The sequence below is a fragment of the Trichoderma ghanense genome, assembly GCF_004382785.1.
Source record: "Trichoderma ghanense strain CCMA-1212 chromosome Unknown scaffold_8, whole genome shotgun sequence".
NCBI classification, from domain to species: Eukaryota; Fungi; Ascomycota; class Sordariomycetes; order Hypocreales; family Hypocreaceae; genus Trichoderma; species Trichoderma ghanense.
In genome coordinates, this window is record NW_027395671.1 from 486,821 (window position 1) to 509,283 (window position 22,463).

Below are 22,463 nucleotides of genomic sequence, written 5' to 3' on the forward strand. Positions count from 1 at the left end.
ACCCAAAGACTGGGCATGGTGTACGTTGATGCAGTGGGGGCTAGGCTCGGGTACATACAATCAAATGTTTAGGCACGTCTGCATCCTGACCACACATACATGGACGTGGCTTTTCACGAGGTAGCTACAGTAGCTCCGCGAAGTATCTACGGGGGAGTATCTTTCCAAGGTAGCTCCGGTAGATTCTGTGGCTTTGTGTCTTTGATTGGATGAGGGAAGTGGATTTTAGAGGATGACTGGGCATCGAGTGGATTGAAGTCCAGGCGCATGGAGTGATTGGGCAGCTAGATTGCGGTATGGCTGTTTAGGGCTTAAGAGGACGAGCTTCTGTTATTCTGATGACTCAGAGGCGAAATTCCTATGCAGGGCACCGATCAACTGCACTTTGGACGCCTGATTGATGAAGTCAGTCTTTGGGGAGATGTCATGTTTCAGATAGTATGGGGTTTCAATCACATGTCTGCAGGCGGTAGAGGGAGGAAACTGGCCCCTGAGGAGCGGAGCATTCTGACGAACCATGCATACCAGACTTGGGAAATATTAGATCGCGCATTTGATCAAAAAAAGTCTACTATGCTCTATGTTAACCTTGCATCATTGAAGCCATGATATGACTGTTACCGTAAACACTCTGTGTAGGGCTAGTTTACTTCTCGCCACAGCTCAGACTTCTGGCACTACTCATGGAAGTTTCGTACGAATTGTTAAATACTGGACTTCCAGCTGCATTTGCAAGTCACTTCTCGCCTTAGAGTGTAGAACTTCTCTGCAACTCGGCTCGAAGCAGTATCTTGTAACGAAGAAAGATACCTCCTTGTCTTTGAACTTTCAGGAACGTCAAAGAGCTGTATACAACAGCAGATGACACCCATGTTCACAAAAAGCTTCCTCAGCACGGCGAGCCCCTGACTTGGCTTTTGTTGGTAGATTTCGTACGTGTCCGTATAAGAGGCTGTCCCGCCATTTGTATATACTGAGACTCATAAACTTCTTCGATGCACTGACATACAAATCTCAACAGAGTGAGGATATATAATGAAGAACTCAAGCAGATAGGATCAGTCTGTCCCAGTGGTTTGGGATATAAGGGTAGACGGGGGGAATTAAAAGGTTGAATAGTGCATCTGACAGCTACCTAGTTAGCAGGGTAGATACGTAGTAGGCTGCAATTGTCGCTGACTTTCCTCCAATCTTTATCTGACTACCGTCATCTCTTGGTGCTATGCTGGCTCAGATGTAGAGGAGGTCATACAATCCCTCTAAAAAAGCTGCGTTCTAGAGGCTTGTCAAAACATACGTTGAAAGACAGGAACGGAGAGGGTTGCAATGGCGTAAGATCGTTCTTCTTTTAAGCTTATTTTACCAAGTTAAAACTAGCTTTTGCTTCTGGCTTTAAGCCAAGACGGATGTGCTCCATGGTTTATAGTAAGTGCAGCTAATGTATCCAACTCCAGAATCTGTTGATTACCTAGACAAAGCAGATGGGAGCTGTAGTAGACAGCATCAAGGCTGCATATAATACTTAATGCAATCGTTACGAGCACATTTGGCAGATGAAGATAGCCAAGGCAATACACATTTTAGGAAAGAAGAGGAAATTAACGTTCTGTACTATTTTTTNAAAAAAAAAGACTGCGTGGATTGATCTCCCTCTATTGCTCTACCTAATACAAGCCACGGAATGGTATGAATTTTTGCATCTTCATGCGCTTTACACCAAATTACTTGGTATGGGAGGCTTGAATCGTCCTTCATAGTAGAAGTCGATGCCTGTAACAAGTTATAGAGGGGCAAGTGTGCGACTCCTACAAAGCGTGCTTCCATCGCTAACACCTGCCCGTGGCATCCCGATTAGTTGTTACCTAATAAGGTACTCACTTGGTAGAAAACAGCCGTCTGAATGCATTCCTTTAGTCTGGAAGATCGTAGGTCTTGTCCACAGATAAGCGGAATTGGCTTGATGTGGGAAGCCAGGTAAGATCCGGGAAGGGAACAGCTAGTGCAAACCCACTGTTCTATGTCAAATCTTGCCAAATGGAGATGATTCGTTCAGATGTCTGCAAATATTCTCAGCTTGAAGGTCCAATAAGCCCCTACAGAGATTCGATAGAAGTCAATTTCCAGGGTAAGCTACACAGCGTATGTTATCGACCGAGTACATGTACCTACTCGTACCAGATTACACAACTGCGGGGCTGTAGGGATTACGTCACAGCAGCGAACTGATCAACGGAGGAAGGTAATCTGAAGAGTCGAATCAGAACACTCGCAAATCGCTGAACAACATCAACCGTCTGTTGGCTGTTGCACCAACTGAAAGCTGCCCTGGAGCTAGAAGCCGATCTTGTGGCGCTGAACCATAATCGAAGGCCGTCTGTTGTCAGATCTTATCGATCTGTAAGCAGCATCTCGAAACCTCGTGCTGAGCAAGGCGACACACGACAGCCTTGTTTTCGCAATTTAACGTGCATCCGCCCAATGGGAATCGAATCCTTCACAAAATGGCAGTGCTCGCGGTTTACCTGGCTGAGTGCCTTACTGGGTGGTACCTTGCATGTACCTGTGCACACAGCGTCGCTCGCCTTCCTTTGCCCTGTCTCTCCCATCTCCCCCTTTTACTATTCGTGATCCATCTCCATCTCCATCTTCCATCTCTTGTCTTCTATCATTCCGAACACCATCGTTGATTCATCTCTCCTCCATGTGCGGTAGCACTTGAAGCTTTGCTTATGGCTTTCGGGCCCTGCTGAGCATCACCACGACGCCTCGCTGGGTTGCGGCGTGCAGCTACATCGCCATCAATCCCTCCTCCTGCCTCCTCCACGATAACGAGACCATCGGCCGCTCAACCGTTGCCTCCATTACCTTGTTGTTATCCGCCAGGTCACGGGCGTCTTGGAAAAAATGGAACGGCAATCGGACAGACGGAGGGAGGGATCCCAGGAGCCTGCGTCGTCGAATTCCGATTTGATGCACACTGGGTGTCAGTTCGAAGAAATCGATATTGAACGCGGCGTCAGCTCCAGCGAATTGGCAGACCCGACCCTGCCAAACTGGCCTCATCTGGAGGACAATGACTCTTGCGGCGGCATCAATGACGAGCTGGCGGTGGACAAAGCATCAGGCCCCGAATCGTCAACAGACTCGTCTGCTCCGTCACACGACTGGAAGAGTCCGCTTGATGTCGTTGACCGCGACTATACAGTGGCGAACCGAAGCGACCCCTGGTTCCCTATTCCAAAATGGTCTCGAACAACTTCTACATATGCCAAGCGGGTGGCCTTTAGATTTGCCATCCGGATGTTTGATGCGCTGTTTGCATCACCCACGAAACCCTCGGAAGGCAAGCCCGCTCCGAGTGAGCAGACCGATTCTGCATATGCGTCAATGCCCGGAGATGCCACAACGGCGTGCCCAGCCAACTGGACACGACAGCCGCAAGTTGTCCAACCAGAGATGGAAGCGTCACTTACACAGAATGCACAAAGCATGGCCGAGGTCCAAACAGTTTGCTCGGATCAAAGCTCCGTCGACTCAAACCGCCCTCACGACTATATCGGGGAGTTTACCCGCCGTCTCTACCAGCAGATTCAGCCCCTGCTCACGAACGATAATGTGTCGTCTGCAGTAGGCTTGCTACCCGACCTACTGTCAGCTTTTGCTCTGCAAAAGGGCCAGGAGTCGCAGGCTCAGGTGAACCAAGACATTCGGTACTTTGTATACAAGCATCGGCTGTGAGTTCTTGACAAGTCCTGATACATTCTCTTGCCTGTGGTTGTTGATGTCCTAACACTAGCGACATAGTATAATAGCGCAATTACTGGCGGCTTTTTACGAGACCGAGCATGCCTCCATCGCAAATCCAAGGTCGGACACAAGTCTCACGTCGGTAACCGAAAGAATCGATCTGATATGGAATAGAGCATCTCAAAAAGGCAATTCGTCAGCCCCTGAGGAGAGCCCAGGTCCTTTCCTTGATGTCGATGGCGAAGGAGACTCGCTCCAAGATTTTTACCATTACCGGGAAGCGATTACAGCTGGCCCGGCTCTCCAATGGATCGTTGAAGAACTCAGGAGAGAGCTCAGCCCATCTACAAGTGGCCTACATACCATGGAGAAAATATCCAGCGATATTCTGAAGGGGCTGTCTAAAGATCAGAAGATCAGCAAGAGGCATCCCTCAAGACTATCGAAGCTGACATTTGATGTTGCATGCGACATCCTCGCATACATGGAGGACCAAGGATATGCAATGGACGCTGATGAGGTCCTACCCAGAGCAATTACGTTGACGGGTTCCAGCACCAACGCTCAAGCGCTGACAATCAAGCAATATGTGTGTCAGACCTGGCCAACGATCAAATGCCACCTGGTGGAGGCTATCCAGGCCGCCTTACGGGTATACAAGGCTTACGGATATGATGCGTCGAAACCCTTCCAGAACGCTTCTAAACGTAGGTCAAACATGCCTGCGGCTAATCCCTTGCGACCCTTGAACGTGCCGAAACTGACAATCACACAGGCATTGTCGATGTCGGGACGGAGGTTAGAGTCTCCATTGGCGAGAAAATGATGAACGTTGAGGCGGTTGGAACAGCTCGCTCGATTGCAGACATCGCCGGGCAGCTTGGATGGCTGGCCACGACTCTAAGCTCCTCCCACCGGGAGCGCGTGATTTCGTTCTGCCACCCGGAAATCAGCGGATTCAGTGCGCATTCGGACGAAGAAGGCTTCGACAGCACCTTCATCTGCAGAGTCAACACCGAAACGGAACACTTGAGGGACAACCTGCCAAGTGTCAACGGCCAATGCTGGCATCGCCTATTCAACAACCCAGTCGTCGTTACGGGTTACCCAATCAAGCCAAGAAAAGGTTTCGTTGTTGAAGCCGGATTGGAGTTGCCCTTTGACATGATGGCAACTTTGTCTGACTGCCAGTTCCTTACAACATGGGAGGGGAAGACGGTGATTAAGGGCTTCTCAGCTATGCTGATTCCTACGAGAGTGCAGGACGACATCATCTCTTGGCACCTGCTCGTTTCTGAAGCCGGAAAACGGCTATCGTACGGAGATGATCGTGTCCCGAAAGGGATCTCGATTGCGCCTCAAAATCTTTCGGGGTCCCGCCACGTCCTTGGATGGTGCGCGGAGGCTCAAAATGACATAGGTAAGGTGCACCGGATCAAGCGACGAGTAGAACTATTCGCTAACCTGGCAACATTGAAGGAGCCCCTGGAGCAAACTACAACATTGGATGGTCCGGCCTCCCGCTGGCTGAAAACGACGTTTCCTGGGGACCTGTTACGACCAGCTTTGGCGTCGGCGGCTTTTTCAAGGTCAGCTCGGATTTCGAAAGAGGAAACAGGGAACGGATCATCTCTAGCTTTACCGACAATCACTATGGATCTCTTGTTCGACACATTGGGCAGCAGCATTTCCTGCTGTGGGACGTCGATGAAAAGCGTGGCTGGCTTACGGATGGCTCCAGAGCCCACCTTCACCTTGTCAGAGCTTCGCTGTGGGAAGGCCACAGGGAAAAGCCGAACGGCTATTGCATGGATCAGATCAGAAAACTCAATGAGCTAGCTCTATTGAAGGAAGATGCGGCCGAAGTTCTATTGGACACTGGAAACCTAGACGCCGAAGCCGAGCGAAGAGACCCAGCATACACCAGCTTGAACACGAGGATGGAACGCATTGGATACCTCGTGGAGAAGACCATTGACCAAGTGCACAAGGCAACAAACATTCAGGGTACCTCAGTGGGCATGCCAGTCCATGTTCTGGAAGGCTTCGACTTCATGGACGTGGCTACCCTCAGAGACCTGCACCTTCACACGCTGAAGTTGCCATTGTTGGAGTCTGGCGATGGGTGGGCAAATATCGTGCCGCATCTTCCGGTTGTCACCCTCTTTGGCAAAGGCTTCGGGGAACTCATCAAACCAGGGGCCAACAACCCAACAAAGTCGTGCGATAAATGCGGGTTCGTGGTGAGTCTACCTGCAGGGAGACATCTCCTGGCAGTGTGTGTGGACGTGCTGGAAAAGATACTCAGGATTCGCGGCAACAAGGATTCCCGTCCCTGGCAGCTGATCAACGAGCTCTATTGGCCAACACGAGAGCCTGTGTTTGAGCCTTGTAAGTGCACCAGCACCGATAGCAGGGTCAACAACGATGGTCGAGTCCAGATGCTTTCGAAGAAGAAGCCACGGGGCATGTCATTCTCAAAGCCCATCAAGCTGGAGAGACGGGGTGCAGTCATATTTGGTCACAGCTTCAGACTATCCCTCATTCCGAGTCGCCTGTTTCTATCACATGACAGGGCTTCCTCTTCAAACATCAGCAGTGCAACACAGACGACGAACCAAGTCCCAGATGCTCCCGTCTCTGCAACGCACGATGAGAGCTTCGATACGAATGAAACCCCGCCGTCCGACACCGTGAGCTCCAGTACACCAAATACCGCCCCTTGGTCGAAAACGGAAGACTTGGTCTCGAACGATACGACTATCGAACAGCAGAATCAGCCCTCAACGCCAGTTTGTACAAAGACAGATACCCTTGCTGCTTCTCCATCACATATTGAGCCGAGCGTGCCAGCAAAAGCTTCTCGTAAAAGATCGGCAAAGAGGGTGAAAGAGTTTTGCGCGGCGACTTGGAAGACGATGAAAATGATCAAACGGCGGAAGAATAACTAGAGGTGCTGTAGAAAGGGGATTGACCAAATAGAAAGTTATGAAAGACTATGAGTTATGGTACGGATATGTGGATGGACACAAACAAATTGAGTATACCAGTATGGTGAAGGGAAAGCGATCTTGGGAAAAGGTATTGCAGGTTGGTATCATTCACATGAGCGACGGATCGCAGCACATCATGGGATTATTCGAAGGGAATTTGGATAAAGGCATGACTCTAAGGAGGAAGTGTTCCCCCAATGGTTTTAATTCTAATGAAAGGCTTATTTACGGTTCAACATATCCTGCTCTTATAATAACATCGACATGGCTTCTTCACTAATACGGGAAAATCCCAGTCCGAATTCATGAAACTCATTGAAACACCCCAGATAATGTCGATATGCTCCTACGGCTTTGCTTCCTGAACTTCAAGTCGGCATGCAGACCACGCTAGCAGGCGAAATCATCGCTTCAATAAACGGTTCAAGGGCATGTACGGAGCGGTGCTGTATTGCATTTGTCTAGACACAGATTTTGATGGTATTCATGTCCATAGGAAACCGCAGCTTCGGTTTTCGACGAGGAGGAGATTTGTAACTCGTTCAAAGTGAAAAGTTCGTGCTTGTATAGACATTTTGCAGGATTTTTTTTTGTGTGAGCTAGAGATGAAGTATGCCGTATGAGGCTCGGACATAATTCTGCGAGATAGAAATGTGCCGCGGATCGTATCGTTCGCGCGCACAGGATCTGTAATAATTTGCGAGAATAGAAAAGGTACTGGAATGGTGCTTGGCGCAGGATGTCCCGCGTGGATTGTGAGGGCATGGAGAGCATGGAGCTGCGTCGAGGCGATCCATGGTATGTGTAAGTCGTCAATGAGTCCAGCGAGGGAAGGTCAGTCGTCCAGGGACTCTGGATAAGGAGGAAGAAGAGAAGAGGGCTTGCGGTTTCGGTCATGGTGACAGCCGATGGTGATGGTGATGGTGATACGGCTAGGAATCCAGCAACCGCATCCGCATTTGCCTCTCTTCTTCTTCTTCTCGTGCCTCCTGTCTCATGTGCTTGGCGAGAAAGCTGAATGGTTTGGTAACAGATGTCGTAGTACTGAGATACGGCGTGCAGTGGTGATGGCCATGTCGAGGAAGCTGTGCTGCGGCGGGACGTGAGCCGTGGATGCAGCCGCGGGATGTGAGTCTCCCAGAAAGTGGTGCTATGCGGCTCGAAGTAGGAGTTGGTTGCCAGCCATGATTGCGGTGGTGTTCGATGGCCCATTCGATATTGAGTGATGATGGGCTAGGGTGCTGTTAAAGCTGGTATCCCGGCCGTAGAAGACGGCCAGCATGATGTGCGGTTCTTTCGTTTGCGTTGCCTTTCAAAGGAGGTCTGGTATCCAAGTTGGGGAGGTATGATGAAGGTGAAAGAGTATGCGAGTGTGTTGGTGGTCATTAAACAGTATGGTGTGGAATTGTGGGAGTTGCAGAGAAGCAGGGAGGGAGGCGGAACACCTGCGCCTTTCCGATAGCGCATTCCTGCGCCTGCCTCTTTATCTATACTGTGTGGTATATGAGCAATGTATTTCAGGAAACTCTTTGTGAAAGGGACATGATGGTACCTTTAACAATGAGCCGCATCTTCCTTGAGGGCGACTGCTCGGAAGGGGAGGGAAGATTGGGCATCTAGTACATCCGTTGAAATACGGAGAAATGTGCGAGGGACTTGGATTTGCCGGCCCGTCTTGGTGGCCGGTTCTTTTCGAGAGGAAGTATGGGAGAAAGGGCGGTTTATGTAGACGATGCCGTCTCTTGCTGGGCAGTGATTGAGACTTGACCACGAGAAGACGGCGAATTCAAGGATGAGATGAGGCGTAGTCGAGACGCTCAACCAGGTTGAATATGGGGAGCTGAATCACACATTGGCCTTCCGATAGCCATTCTTGGACTGAAATGCAATGCCTCAGTCCGCAAGAGGTCTATGTATAAGTCAGGGTTGGTTGCACAGCAGTGATCATGGAAGCCGTGCATCTCTACGCACCGTCTCTTACTTGCCGGGCGCAGTTCTGCCAACATGGCATTGGCATCGTCTCTGTTAATTGCTCGAATCTACATATAGCGTCCAGTTTGCGGAATAATTCGTCGCGACATGAGGATCTCAATGTATATCTGGCAGTTCCTAGAGCAAGACACTGATTCACAGCTTTGTGGCACAGTCCCCTGAGTGACTACTCGTTCAAGAGCTCAGTGAAAAGCAGTGGCTGTGAACTTCTTTCTCTGCCATCTTTCAGATCTCATCAACTTGGAATCGCCATAACGCCACTGTTAGGTTGTCACTAACTTAGTGCCCTCTTCAACCCTCACTTTAGATGGCCGCTCCGGGAGATCGATCGTCTTCTGTTGGTTCTTCTTCACTTTTGGAAAGGGGGAGACCCCTCGATTTTCCCTTCCCAGTAGAAATGCGGCTTGGCTGCCTCTTCTGAGTTAGCGCCGACGATGCGATTCACGCTCGGGGTCTTGGTGCGGTGCATCGCAAACCGATCCAAGCTTTGCAAACATCTCCTCTCTCACTTACTCGCACACACTCTCTCTCTTTATCATTTTCATGATAAGGCTTGACAACCTCCGGCCGAGCTAGGGAACTTGGTCGATCGCGGGTAGATCGACTTTGCACCGACTCTCAAGCCTCACACTCGTCTCGTGGTGGTGCATCATGATCGACGTGTGGTAAGACTTCGAGCCGCGACGACTGTTCTTTCCGAAACTCTTGCGAAGCGTTACGTCCTTGATGAGCCTTGGTAATAGTCGACTAGAAGAAACTCGCGACATGCCTTGACCCTTTCTCGAGCTTCTTCTGTACCTCTTTTTGCGCTACGCTGGTTTCCACATGCGTCTTTCTCATAAACCACGTCGATGCCGTCATTCATCATGAGGGCATCAACGTCTGCCGCCTCCTTGGCGGAACATCACGTCTCCGGACAAGCCAATAGGCCCATGACTCGGCCAGCACACAGTTTGACGGCCGAGCAGGTCCTGTCAGAACTCCAGGCCAATCCATCAACTGGTCTTAGTGAAGATGAGGCTGCCAGACGACTCGAGGAGCTGGGGCCAAATGAGCTCGAGAGGCAAAAGGGCGTTCAGCCGTTGGAGATTTTTATAGAGCAGATTTTCAATGCAATGACTCTGGTAAGTGAGATTGACATTGGATTGTCTGATAGCTTTCTTGCCACAAGGAAGAAGGGTAATATTCTGATCACAGAGACTGATCTTTATAGGTACTCTTAATGGCATTGGCCGCCAGCTTCGGCATCCACGCCTGGATAGAAGGCGGCATCTTGGGCGGCATCATCGTACTAAACATCTTCATCGGCTTCTTCCAGACTCTACAGGCCGAAAGAACCATCGACTCGCTGCGCAACCTGGGATCCCCCACATGCAACGTCTTCCGAGACGGCAGAACCATCAGCATCCAGACGTCAGACGTGGTTCCAGGCGACATTGTTGACTTTACAACGGGCGATTCCGTGCCTGCGGATATCAGACTGATCCATGCTGTTCATCTGGAGGCTGATGAGGCCCTTCTCACGGGCGAGTCTGTGCCTGTTCTCAAGAATCCCAAGGCCGTGTTTGACCATGATACCGGGCCGGGGGATCGTCTCAATGTCGTGTATAGCTCGACGACAATTACCAAGGGGCGTGGTCGAGGCGTGGTCTTTGCAACCGGGATGTACACTGAGATCGGAGCAATCGCCAGTGCCTTGCAAGGAGGGGACTCGATGAGCAAGGGCTTTGACCCTCAACCCGCGGCTCAACCTGGATCTACAACTAAGATCTGGCCGAGGGCCGCAATGCGTTGGCTGGGGAAGTTCCTCGGTCTCACCGTCGGCACGCCGCTGCAGAAGAAGCTCGCGCAGCTATTCTTGTGGCTGCTCGCTTTTGCAGTCATCTGCGCGATCATCGTTCTGGGAGCCAACAAGTTTGATACGCACAGAGATGTCATCTTGTATGCCGTCACGACGGCCGTAGGCACGATTCCCGTCTCGCTCTTGCTTGTTCTGACGGTGACCATGGCGGCTGGCACGAAGAAGATGCTCGAGAGACATGTCATTGTCCGTAATCTTTCCAGCTTGGAGGCTCTCGGCGGCGTGACGAGTAAGTGTCAAGACCTCCCAACGATTTATGTCCGTTTGTGAAGTCTCTGTGAAACCTGATAATTGGTGTAGACATCTGCTCTGACAAAACCGGAACAATTACCCAAGGCCGAATGATTGCCCGCAAAGCGTGGCTCCCAGGGCACGGCACTTACTCCATCGAATCAACAAAGGACGTGTACAACCCTACAGTCGGTCGCGTCTCCTTCAGTCCCTCTCAACCCCGAGACGCAAGAGGCGCCGAGAAAGAGCCATCAGAACAAGAAATTGTGCCGCTAGATGAGGTTGCAAAGAGACCCTTTCTGCAGAGTTATCTGAACATTGCGTCACTCGCCAACCTCGCCACCCTTGAGCAGGAGAAGAGCGAGTCAACGCACCCTGGCCAATGGACAGCTCGTGGCGCGCCGACTGAGATTGCCATTGAGGTTTTTGCATCTCGGTTTGGGTGGAATCGTGTGCGGTTGTCGCAAGGGCCAAAGGCGAGATGGTGTCATGTCGGAGAGTTTCCGTTTGACTCGGAGGTCAAGAAGATGTCGTCTCTATTCCTGGACACAACTACACAAGAAACACACATCTTCACAAAGGTAATCCTGATTCAAAGAGAGCACTTGCCGATCAAGTCTTACTGACATCATCTTGACCATGAACAGGGTGCGGTTGAACGCGTCATAGAGACATGCGACAGCTTCACTTCAAGAGAAAAAGTCCAGCCCCTGGACAACACCATGAAAGCCACCATCCTCGAAAACATGGAAGCCCTTGCACGCCAAGGCCTACGCGTCCTCGCACTCGCCCACAAGACCATGAACACACCAATCCCACCCTCAGACTTCACAGACGGAATCGCCCCCAGCAGAGACCGCTTCGAACGCCAGCTCGTCTTCCACGGCCTCATCGGCATCTACGACCCTCCCCGCCCCGAGTCCAAACACAGCGTCCTCATGTGTCAGGGCGCAGGCATCGTCGTCCACATGCTCACGGGAGACCATCCGCAAACGGCGCGCGCCATTGCCACGGACGTGTGTATCCTTCCTCCGCCGGACAAGCTGCGTATGCTGCCGGCGGACGTTGCACGCACCATGATGATGACGGCGCACAAGTTTGATGCTTTGAGCGATGAGCAGATTGATGCTCTTCCCCAGCTGCCTCTGGTGGTGGCCAGATGTGCTCCAAGCACAAAAGTCCGGATGATCGAGGCGCTTCACAGACGAAGCCGCTTCGTAGCCATGACCGGCGACGGCGTCAACGACAGTCCCAGCCTCAAGCGAGCAGACATCGGCATTGCCATGGGTTCGGGCTCGGACGTCGCCAAGGAATCATCCGACATTATCCTCACCGACGACAACTTCGCCTCGATATTGAATGCTATTGAAGAAGGCCGTCGGATCTTTGACAATATTCAAAAGTTCATCCTGCACGTCCTGGCGGCTAACATTGGTTTCGTCATCTCTCTGCTTACCGGCCTGGCGTTCAAAGATAGCGCAAACGTCTCGGTGTTTCTGTTGACGCCCGTTGAGATTATTTGGATGCTTCTTGGTACAGGTGCCTTTAGCGAGACGGGACTTGGTTTTGAGGCTGCTGTCCCGGATATCCTGAACCGTCCCCCCCAAGATGTAAGCCTCCCCCCCCNGTCTTCCCCTCTACGATTGATGGTCTACTAGCAAAGTCACAGCCAAATTAACAAGTAATTTGTCTTTCCAGCTCCGCTACGGCATCTTCACCCCCGAATTCATGCTCGACATGGTCATCTACGGCATCCTCATGGCCGGCTGCGTCCTCGGCTCCTTCACCACCGTCATCTTCGGCTTCGGCGACGGCAACCTGGGCTCCAACTGCAACAACGCCTACTCTCCCTCCTGCCACACCGTCTTTCGCGCCCGCGCCACGGCCTACACGGCCATGACGTGGATCTTTTTGCTCTTCTCCTGGGAGCTCATCGACTTCCGCCGGTCCTTCTTCGACGGGCGCCGCGGCAAGGGGGGGGTCCGCGGGTGGGGGGCTCATCTGTGGGGGAACCGCTTCCTCTTCTTCGCCATCACCGTCGTCTTCTTCGTCGTCTTTCCGACGCTGTACATTCCGCGGCTGAATACTGTCGTCTTCATGCACGCCGGCATCGGCTGGGAGTGGGGGGTCGTGTTCGTTGCCGTGGTTGTGTTTGTAGTTGGTGCTGAGGCGTGGAAGTGGGCGAAGAGGATCTATTTTCGCAGGCGAGGCCTGACATCAGGGGTTTCAGCTTCAGCGAGTGAAGTCGCGGTTGCGTGATTGCTGGTTATCAGTTGTTTGGTTGGAGGGTGAAACTCTGCTATTAGCGAGAGGAAATAGTAATATAGAGGTTGCAACGTTGTATGATTTATCAGTCCCAAGTAAAGCTTCGTACACATCTTCCCTTTGTCCATTGTGACGGCATATAATATCACTCTCTGCACGACTACGTGTAGAGTTGTGAGGTGTCCTTCGGAAGGACGTACCTATTGTGAGCCCCCCCCCCCTTTGGCACAAATGGCAAGAAGACAATCACCCACTCAAGCTTCTTGCTTGCCTCGCACTTTGAGTCGGCCGAACAGAGGCATCGGTCGAAACCCCCTGGAGCGGGCATTTTGCCGCAACCTGGGTGAAGACCCCATTAGCAGCTCCCGGGACAGCGTCTCGGCACAGATCTGACTGCAGGGATGTGATCCTTTCTGTCGTTTGAGCATTTGCGACAACTCGTATTATGCATGCTGTATCTTGGGGGAGACAGACAAGAAAATAAGCTCTGATCTTAGGCCACGGGCTCGATCATCCAGCACAACGCCCGGATAAAAGCAGTGGACCCATGACTTCAACTCTTGTCAGTATCGGGAGGGATGAATCACGCGTGCCAGTCCCCGGCGGTAGTAGGGCGAGCTTTCAAGTGTTGTCAGGCCTCGCTTCCAGGGGGGGGGATTCGAAGCATGTCCTAGTGAGCAGACGTCAAATGCCTGATCCGGAGACAACTCAGCAGACATCGGCACTAGGGCAGCACCAAGCGTCAAGCGCCAAGCATCCTTCCCATCCCTTGCTCTCGCCAAAAAGGTTGAAGCCCAAGCTTTCGACAGAAGCGGCTTGTCTGCTACTGTAGGATTGCCCAAGGGCGATATTCAGTCGCAGGGTGATACCGGAATGCTACCGTAACGGCGCCTCACGAAACGCATCTCTCGACAGCCTCCAACAAAGCGAGTGCGCACACAAGCAACGACGACTTTTGTCGTCAGAGACCAGCTCATCGGCTACTCGGCTGCCAAGACATGCAGAGGAGTCATGCACTCATCTTAGACGTTGCTATCTTTTCAGGGTCGCATTGTCACATGGGCGGACGGCATCCAGCCGCACAGCTTGATGTGATGAGGTGCCGCACATACTCGTACGAGGAGCAACCACTGCTGCTGCTGCTGCATGAGACAAGCCGCCGCTACTTTCTGACTAGTCGTCGGCGTTCTAAAAGGGAGAAAGGGTGCATCGGGAAATATCCTCACGCATCTCATGTTGGGCTGCGAAGGGCTCCATGACCCCCTCCGCTCACAGTTTCGACCTTGGCGGTACATTCACCGCAACTCAAACACGATGCGCATCTCAATTCCGTGCTGGTCCGTTCTCCGCGTGTTGGATGTGTCGGAGCCGAGTCATGTCTTCGACACAGGTTGTTGCCAGCTTTATGTGCGGTTTGAACCAGCTCAGGTCGTTGCTGGCGGTGTTGAACCTCCCATCCCTTCGGCATGCTTGGGAGCTGTGAGCACTTTGGGCGTCTCTGCTCAACAACTCTGCAACGTCATCCCTCTAGTTGCAAACAGAGACCACTCCGCAAGCAAAAGTCGACATGCATACGAGTACCCTTTGCACAGTGAACGGCACATCCCATGGCAGATAACCGAAGTTCCCCTATCAAAGAAGAAAACGGCCCGCCTTGTCAAGGAGATCCGTTCGTCCACAGAAGGGTCTCATACCCTTTTTGGCAGCCTATGCCGACCGTTTTCTCCAGCCCTGGGCTACGTACGTCTCATGCCTGGTACTGTGCTGGACAGGCAGTCTCCCCACTTGGTGGCAGATGAAGGGCTTTTCTCAAACTGGCCTCAGCTAGCTGGATCTGCCGGGGCACATAAATGGCACTGTACTTCATGCAAGCTGCGAGTCTCTTTTTCTTCAACGGCGAGCTAGGCCGAGCGGTACTCCTGCTGGCGCTGTCCGTGAGACCGACGAGAGCGGAGTCTGCTGATGCTTCCGTACAAGGGCCAGCGTTTCCGGGTAAGTAAGAAGAACGCTCGCAAGTCGCTTGGCAGAGATGTCCTCTCCTTTCCAAAGGCTTCGATTATGTCGGCACTTGTGAACGAAACCGGACGCTCTCTCGCTCGGACGGGCCGTGAACATGAAGAAAAATAGGACATCTTGGCAGTCGTGATCTCCTTCAAGGACCAGGCCGGGGCCCATAATTTCGAGCGGAATTCTCTTTGGCAACTTCGTACGAGTAAGAAAGAAAGTCCACCTTGTGACAAGGTGTAAAAGCAAATGGGCCAGGGTGAGGGTGTAGACAGCGAAAGAGCACCAGAATGAAACAGAAAAGGCGGCCAGGGGTAGAGACAGCCAAGGGTGGGGGGGGGTGGGAGTCGATGATGATCATGGAGAAACAGACCAGGGCTGCGTCCTCCGACTGACGGCGGCGGGTCTCGCCTTTCCCTGAAGGGGCCTTGTCCTTGGCACACGCGTGTCTTTGACCATTCGGTACCCGCCTCGGGGCTCCATGGTCTTCTGAGTCCTGACCAATTGAATTCTTCCCAATAGCTTGGTTGTGATCGCCCGAGCATGGGTGTTAGCGGAGTGCTTGCTGGGGCAATAAATCCACTCGTTGTGAAATAGTCACCTTTACCCGTTCTTACCTACCTCATTGGCCCTTTCGTTCCTCCGGAATCTGTCCTTGCAGCGCCAGCCTGCATGACAGCTATGATGGAAGGAAGAGGCAGACAGTGCTGGTATGAACAGGCCAATGCCACAGCATCAGTACACTTTGAGGTGCCCGATTCATAGCTAGTTCTACTCGGACATGTACTGTATGTGCTTCGTAGATGGGGCGCTGAGGTCAACAGGACGTATATATTCGCAGAGGGGGGTGTTGGCTTGGCGCCTGGGGTGCGCAGAACTGAGGCCTTCAAGACAAGAGGATGGAGACGACGGGGACGGGGAAACCGTGCCGAGCAGGGGTTGACCACAACAGGGCCCGCCAGGGCATAGCTTGACGTCGGTGTAGGGATGCTTGGTTTCTTCCACATCTTCTTCCCTGGCTTTCATGTCTGAAGGGTCCAGTTCCGTATAAACGACCTGTCCCCCGCTCACTCGTGATCGCCTGACCGCCAGTGGGGGATGAGAGGAATAGCGAAGAACCAAAAAACCAGCCAGGGGAGGCGTGTCATTGTGGCGAGAAGGATGGAAGCTTGATGAGCCGTGGTGGTGATCAACAGCTGTGGCATCCATCTCCGAGCTAAAGCCGGAGGAGCTGCACGAACAGCAGTCCCTGTTTGAATCACGACCGCCGCGAGCTTGAGCCTGCAATCAAAGCCAGTCAAGCCGTCCACCGTCAGTTCATCGATCGAGTGGTGCCAGCAACGAGTAGTGAGGACCATTGCTTCCCGAAGTTGAATTCGAAACGCAGTCTCATGTGATCCCTCGTACAAAGCACAGAGTCAGGCAAGCAGACGCAACAATGCAATTCTCGGAAAGATTGAAACCCCATGGCGCGCATCTCGACCCGATGGAGCGAGAACAACGGACGAGATATTGCAACAAGTAGAAAAGCTTTGAATTGCCTGCAAGATGGTAGTTGGCTTGCGACGCGGGCCTGTCGCGTGCACACCGTATCCCTAGTCGGATAAGAGCCACCGTTTGGGACGCGCTGGCGACGTGCGAGATGCGAGATACGGAGCCTGGCGCGGGAACAGCATCCGTTCTTGGCGGCCATTGGAATTTGGCATCGTCTATGGTGGGTGAGGAGAGCTCGCGAGAATACCTTGCCTACCTTAAGCTGCAAATGCAGGTTGCAGGTTGTAGATTGTGCGGCCTGAGGCGTTCGTTATCGATACCACGTTTCAGCGTTTCCGGATCGTGAGGTTGGAGGGAAGGAACCAGCTTCACACCTCAGGCATCATCAAGCTAGTAGTCCAAGGATTCGGCACTTCGAATCATCACTTATCACATCCACCACACAAGGAACATGCCTACAATCCAGACAACAGGTTCCGACGGCGACAGGGAGCGACAAAGCACTCACAGACCGACGCACTGCTTGCAGGTTTTCGAAAGCCGCACCGTTTTCCTTTAGCGTCGCTTCACTCTGTCCATTGGCCGTTCCCAGCTGAACGGTTCGACCGCACGCCCTCCTCCTCAACACCACCTAAACATTGAACACTATACTACGAGTCCGGCTCGTGCTAAGGCAGATTTAGGTACATGCTCCGCAGCCGCCTCTGTAGCGCCGCTTCAAGTACCGCGCCGACCGGCCGTGCGACATCGGAAGCCGCCGGCAACCTCTCCATGCTCCATGAACTACGGCTCTAGCCCGGACAAAGCGTCGGGACAAGGCTCAGCAAACCAGCGTTACGGAGTGTCAGATACGAGTACGTGTTGCATTGGTACTGTACGAGCAAAAGGGCGTGCCTCGGTGTTGTTGAGATCGATCACGGTCCCGCCCTGCTTTCGGGTCTCCTGGCTAATACCTTGAATACTCTTGGTACGCCCTGACAGATACAAGGTACAGGCTTCCGGAGAACTCGTTTCCAGACCAATCAGACGAATACTGACGGTCTCTCTATGAGGTCTTCTCTTAGGCCACGGCAAATGGAATCAATGAGCTGTCTACCTGTCCTAGCAGCAAGGTTCTTCATCCTACCGACATCACTCAAGCGAGCAAGAGTGGACGGATATACACCCGCGCATCGCTTGGAAAAAGTATGACCCTGAAGCTCGACAAGCCGAAATCCAGACAAAGTAACGAGTAACATTGCTACGGAAGCTCCCCTCCGGCGGGATTGATATGCTCGTCAACGGAGTCCGGGCCGCGAGTCAAATTCCGACTCCGCATCTCCGAGCAAGCACTTCGCCGATTGTCCACAAATTTCAGCTCACGTCTTGGGTTGCCTTGTTAAGTGTTAGTGTCGACAGCAAGACTGATTCCGCAGCTCGCTGCTAGAAGACCTCGAGACGAAGCAGACCGCCTAATAGTAATGGAAACTTGGGAAAACTGGAGAAGAATGCCACGAGGATTCGCGCGCGGCCCGCCGAGCGAACACCGTCAGCACCGGGGCAAATCCGCTTCTACTCCATCATTGGCGTGCTTTGCTCACGACTTTCACGGTTGGAAAGGGGTGTGTGGCACATGGTACTGAGTGCAAATACAGTACCTAGTGGAGCTCTGGTTTAGGGCTGCATGGGTAGACAGACTGGGAGGTGATGAGTCAAAGAAAGATCTCCAGCTAACACGGCCAGAGAACGAGCGAGATGGACAGACGAGCGCCCGCAGAGTAGATACCATGCGCGCTGTCGGACGCTTTCCCCCTCGCCAAACCCCTCGCTATCTGTCTGTTTTGCAGCTGGAATTACCATTTCGAGAGGATTGATGGCCATGGGCTGTACGTGATTCGGCGCTTCGTATTTCGTTTCGAAAACTTCGTTTCGAAAACTGGCAGACAAATGACGCGGCCATCGACGATGCGATGAATCATTTACTGCTTACTTAGGGCACCGAGACCACGGCGAGTGGAAGCAGCGTGTAAATCTGGTGATATCCCCGGTGAACCACCTAAGACGACTTGGGCGGGGGCTGTCATTTCAGGGCTGAAGTTGATTGGTGGGGNGTGCGGACTTGCATTGCATATGGGGAGTTTCGTCCCAAACTCCTGGGCTTTAACAGGTATTACGTACGTGAGCGGTATGTCCCGACTGATCACTGCACTTGGGTGTTTGGAAATCCTTTTGCTTCTTTTTAACTCTATACGAATCGGTTGGATCGTCATGACTCCCCCCTTCTCCGTCTTTCCTTTCGCCCTCTCAACTCTCTCCATACTATGGAGGAGGCGGGGGAAGCTCCATGACTGCACTTGCAGATCGCTGACACCGACATACAAGCGTCTGGAGATGCGATGGTTTGTCGACGGCTTCCAGTTTCCGAGCCAATGGTTCAGCCGCACAATGCAGGCCTCCAAGTTGCCTGTCTCAGGTGGTTGGACCTCATGCTATCGGACCACGCTCCGTCGCGAGGCATGGAACTAGTACGAATCCGCAGCGTGAATCCGTGGAGAGAAGCAAGGCACACGCCCTTTGGTTCCCGAGCACCACTGCCGGGTTTGATCTCTCGAGCTGAGAGCTGAGCAGTACGCGAAAACATGCCGCCGTGAGTCTAGCCTCAAGCCATGCCGGAAGCACGGTATGAAATGACATGTCTTGGACTAGGCCACCCCCTCGTCCCAGCGTCCCATGGCGCTACCAGCCTGACGGTACGCCAGCAGGCTCATCTAAACCTAAAGCTGTCCCAGCAATCTCGTTAGCACCACGTGCGGGACAAGCCTCGGGCAAGCACCGTCTCCGCGCTCCGTAACAACTCAAACGCCATCGCCAGACAGCAGCGCAAGCGGTGCCTCGAGTCAACGCCTCCTCGTGAATGGCGCGGCCTTGATTCAAGACAATGACGAAGTTCTAGAAGTTCCGCCAGTTCCGGATGCGCGGCCAAGCCTTTGCGCCGGCGCGGTCGCCGGTCGTTCGGTCGGAGCAAGTTACCTGCCCGGCCTTTTGGAGGAGGTACTTGCACTACGAGGTAATGAAGGAAGTTGCGTATTAGTCGTATTTCGTAAGTTGTGCGGGAACACGCAAGGCACAAGGAGCAACAAGTCTGAGTGTGTGTGCGAGATGAGATGAGAAACTGATTCACGGATTGTCATAAGGAACGGGCGACAGGGGAGCACTCGGCAGATGCAAACCAGGCGCAGCTCCGGGACCAGACTCGCGCTCCTCATCAAGTCGCCAACGCTAAGAGAGAGGCAAGCTCGCATATACTAGCACTCGCGACAGCGATCACGAAGCACCAGATTCAGCCGCAGCATCATCATCAGCAGCAGCAAGAGAGAGCGGAACGAAAGCCCGATGGCGAGTAGAAGGCCGTAACACCGGGCACCCGAGATGCCCGCAGTCGCGGCACTAGTATTACATGCTGCATGCTGCGGACTTCGCACATGCTTCGTACCCACGATACATACAGGTGAGTAGGTTATCTTCTTTCACTTCGTACCTGTGTGTGGCCGTCCATGCAGTTGTTCCCAACAAGGCCGCGACTTGTCAAGAGATCCGAGACCCTTACCAGCCTGTTGATTCGCCCGATGTGGCCTGATTCTTGCGGTCTCCCTTCTCACGGCCTTCAATTCCAGCCAATTAACCCAGATTATCCCGCCGGCACTAGGCTGTGATTCGCCCCCTTGTGCGTACGGCTGAAGTGACGCTTGCCTTAGTCCCGCATCGATAGCCTGCTCCTGGCGTTGCGTTTACATCCAACGTCCATCCATCCATCCATCCATCCAACCCTCCCGTTCTCATTAGCCAAGACCTGTTGAGCAATCCCGAGACCTCCTCTGGCGCCAACGCATGCACTCTGTCGATCTAGGGCGTAGCGCCCATCCGTGTCGCACATCAAAACTGGAGTCGTCTCGAGAACAACCCCTCCTCCCTTTTCCTCCCTTGCCTCGTGCCTGTTTTTGCTTTTTGCTGTTGCCTCTTTCCTGCGTCTCTAGTTGGGAGTGCTCTGATAGAGTGCTGAGTACAGTAGACCTGCTAATGTTGTCTGATTCGCAAAAAGCAAAAAAAGGAAAAAAAAAAAAAAAAAAAAAAAAAAAACAAAAAAAAAAAGCCTGTCAAGGCAGAGCAAGCCTCCTTGCATCTCATCGACGGCTCTAGAACTTCATTCGCTCACCTGGGATATCCGGGAAACCTATCCCGCACACGCAGCCCGCCAGGCTATCCGAGCCGGACATAATGCAACGCTGGCGCCTTGTTTTCCTTTCTCCCTTTGGCTTCCATCAATCGGTGGCTTTGGGTGCCCGTCTGATAACGCATGTGTAATCTATATCGCAGTTGGAAGCCACCACCAGCAGCAGCAGAGCGGGTATATGTCCGCAGAGGTGCATCACACCAACTGGCACTCAATGCTACCCATGGCTACAGGTGAACCATCAGCTTTGATGCTACGGACGACTTACAGCAGGTCGGTGATAGCACTCCATTAAGCCCGTCTGAACATACATAGAGCACCACGTCGATTTAGTTCCCTTCTTGAGCGGGCCTAGCCCGTCTGTCAGCTCAGCGCCAGGTCATCTCGACAGCCACCCAAGGTAGCAGTGGCAGAACCACTGCTACTCCGAATCATCAACTTGCAAACAAGTAAGCTGATAGGCGTTTGATAGCAACAGAGTCGAGAACCCGATGAAAAAGAGACAAAACTGGTGTGGACGCATGCTGCTGCCTATGACGAGTTCCTCATACGCGGAAATATTGCCTCGATTCAAACACGGCGGCTCTCCTTCCGCGGCTGTCTTTTGCGCTCTCTCTCTCATCTCTCTCCTCTTTCAGAGCTCGCTTGGGTTTTATCTTCCAACCCGGCGTCTCTGCCTGGATCCAAAGCAAGCTCGATGCCGCTAAGCTATGCTTCGTACGAGAAGCCCAGCGGTTCCGTGCGAGAAGAACGGGGTAATGCTCCGTAAACCATGGCTAGTCCGAAGCCGCGGGCATGCAGCTTGCAACGCCAGCTGATGGAGGTGGTGGCTAGGTATCCTTAGTCATGCATTGGGTAAGAGTGTTGCTAAAATCCTCGTGATATCGTTTGGGCTGCAAAATCTCCCCTGGACGCACGAGCCAAAGTACACGACTGCCCTGTACTGACCTCTTGAATAGACTACAGACGAATACTTGTGCTTCGAGTCTCGCGCTTTAGTGGCTTTCACGATGACACTCTTCTGCGTCGGTTCATCTCCGTCTGTTGTCTTCCTACCCCAGCCCAAAACGCTTGGACGACAAGGAACCCGAGCAGGCGAGATGCCTTCTTCTTTTGCACTCACCCCCCTACCTGCTCATTCTCGCCCTTGAACCAGCCGGAAACCCCAAATAAACCCCCGTCCGGATATGCAGATCAGCGGCTTACGAACAATCGGGGAGCCTGAATCTCTGGACCCGCCTGCAAGAGCCAGGGGCGTCTAAGAGACATCCTGGACGCTCCAGGTCCAAGCAATCACACCCATGCAACTGTTCTTATGCCGACTTGCTGCTGCTGCTGGTACTGTACGTGTACATATCCATTGTACATACTACTGCCGCTGCTGCTGCTGTCTCTCGTCTCTTCCCAGCCGCGCCCGCGCGGATATTTCCTCGTTCGGAAAGGTGGGCTGCTTCGCCTCTTCTCCCTTCTGTCGGAACAAACTTGGGGAAAGCAAGGTTGTGCGGACTTGCATTGCATATACAGGTCATTGGCCACATTGACTCCTCGTCCAAGACCTCAAGTCCTACGTCCCCTATCGCCAACACTAACGGCCGCCCCCGACGCGCGCCCTCTGTGGCTGTCACTTTACGCTGTTTCGGACATGCTGCTATCTCAGGTTCTGTCC

The 22,463-nt window shown here is 52.7% G+C and overlaps 3 protein-coding genes across 3 annotated transcripts; 2 read left to right on the forward strand and 1 right to left on the reverse strand.

Annotated features, from left to right (window-relative positions):
- Positions 1-2,904: 2,904 nt before the first annotated feature.
- CCMA1212_006791 (uncharacterized protein) lies at positions 2,905-6,698 on the forward strand (the record flags this gene model as incomplete). The annotated part of the gene is made up of 4 exons (XM_073703991.1): positions 2,905-3,734; positions 3,805-4,454; positions 4,523-5,167; positions 5,227-6,698. The coding sequence occupies 4 exons, from the start codon at positions 2,905-2,907 to the stop codon at positions 6,696-6,698; spliced, it is 3,597 nt and encodes a 1,198-aa protein (XP_073557474.1).
- A 2,900-nt stretch (positions 6,699-9,598) lies between these two features.
- CCMA1212_006792 (Calcium-transporting ATPase 3) lies at positions 9,599-13,083 on the forward strand (the record flags this gene model as incomplete). The annotated part of the gene is made up of 5 exons (XM_073703992.1): positions 9,599-9,856; positions 9,946-10,822; positions 10,894-11,405; positions 11,472-12,434; positions 12,523-13,083. The coding sequence occupies 5 exons, from the start codon at positions 9,599-9,601 to the stop codon at positions 13,081-13,083; spliced, it is 3,171 nt and encodes a 1,056-aa protein (XP_073557471.1).
- A 7,234-nt stretch (positions 13,084-20,317) lies between these two features.
- Positions 20,318-20,500, reverse strand: CCMA1212_006793 (uncharacterized protein; the record flags this gene model as incomplete). Its single annotated transcript, XM_073703993.1, has 1 exon — positions 20,318-20,500. The coding sequence occupies one exon, from the start codon at positions 20,498-20,500 to the stop codon at positions 20,318-20,320; it is 183 nt and encodes a 60-aa protein (XP_073557472.1).
- Between the last annotated feature and the right edge of the window lie 1,963 nt (positions 20,501-22,463).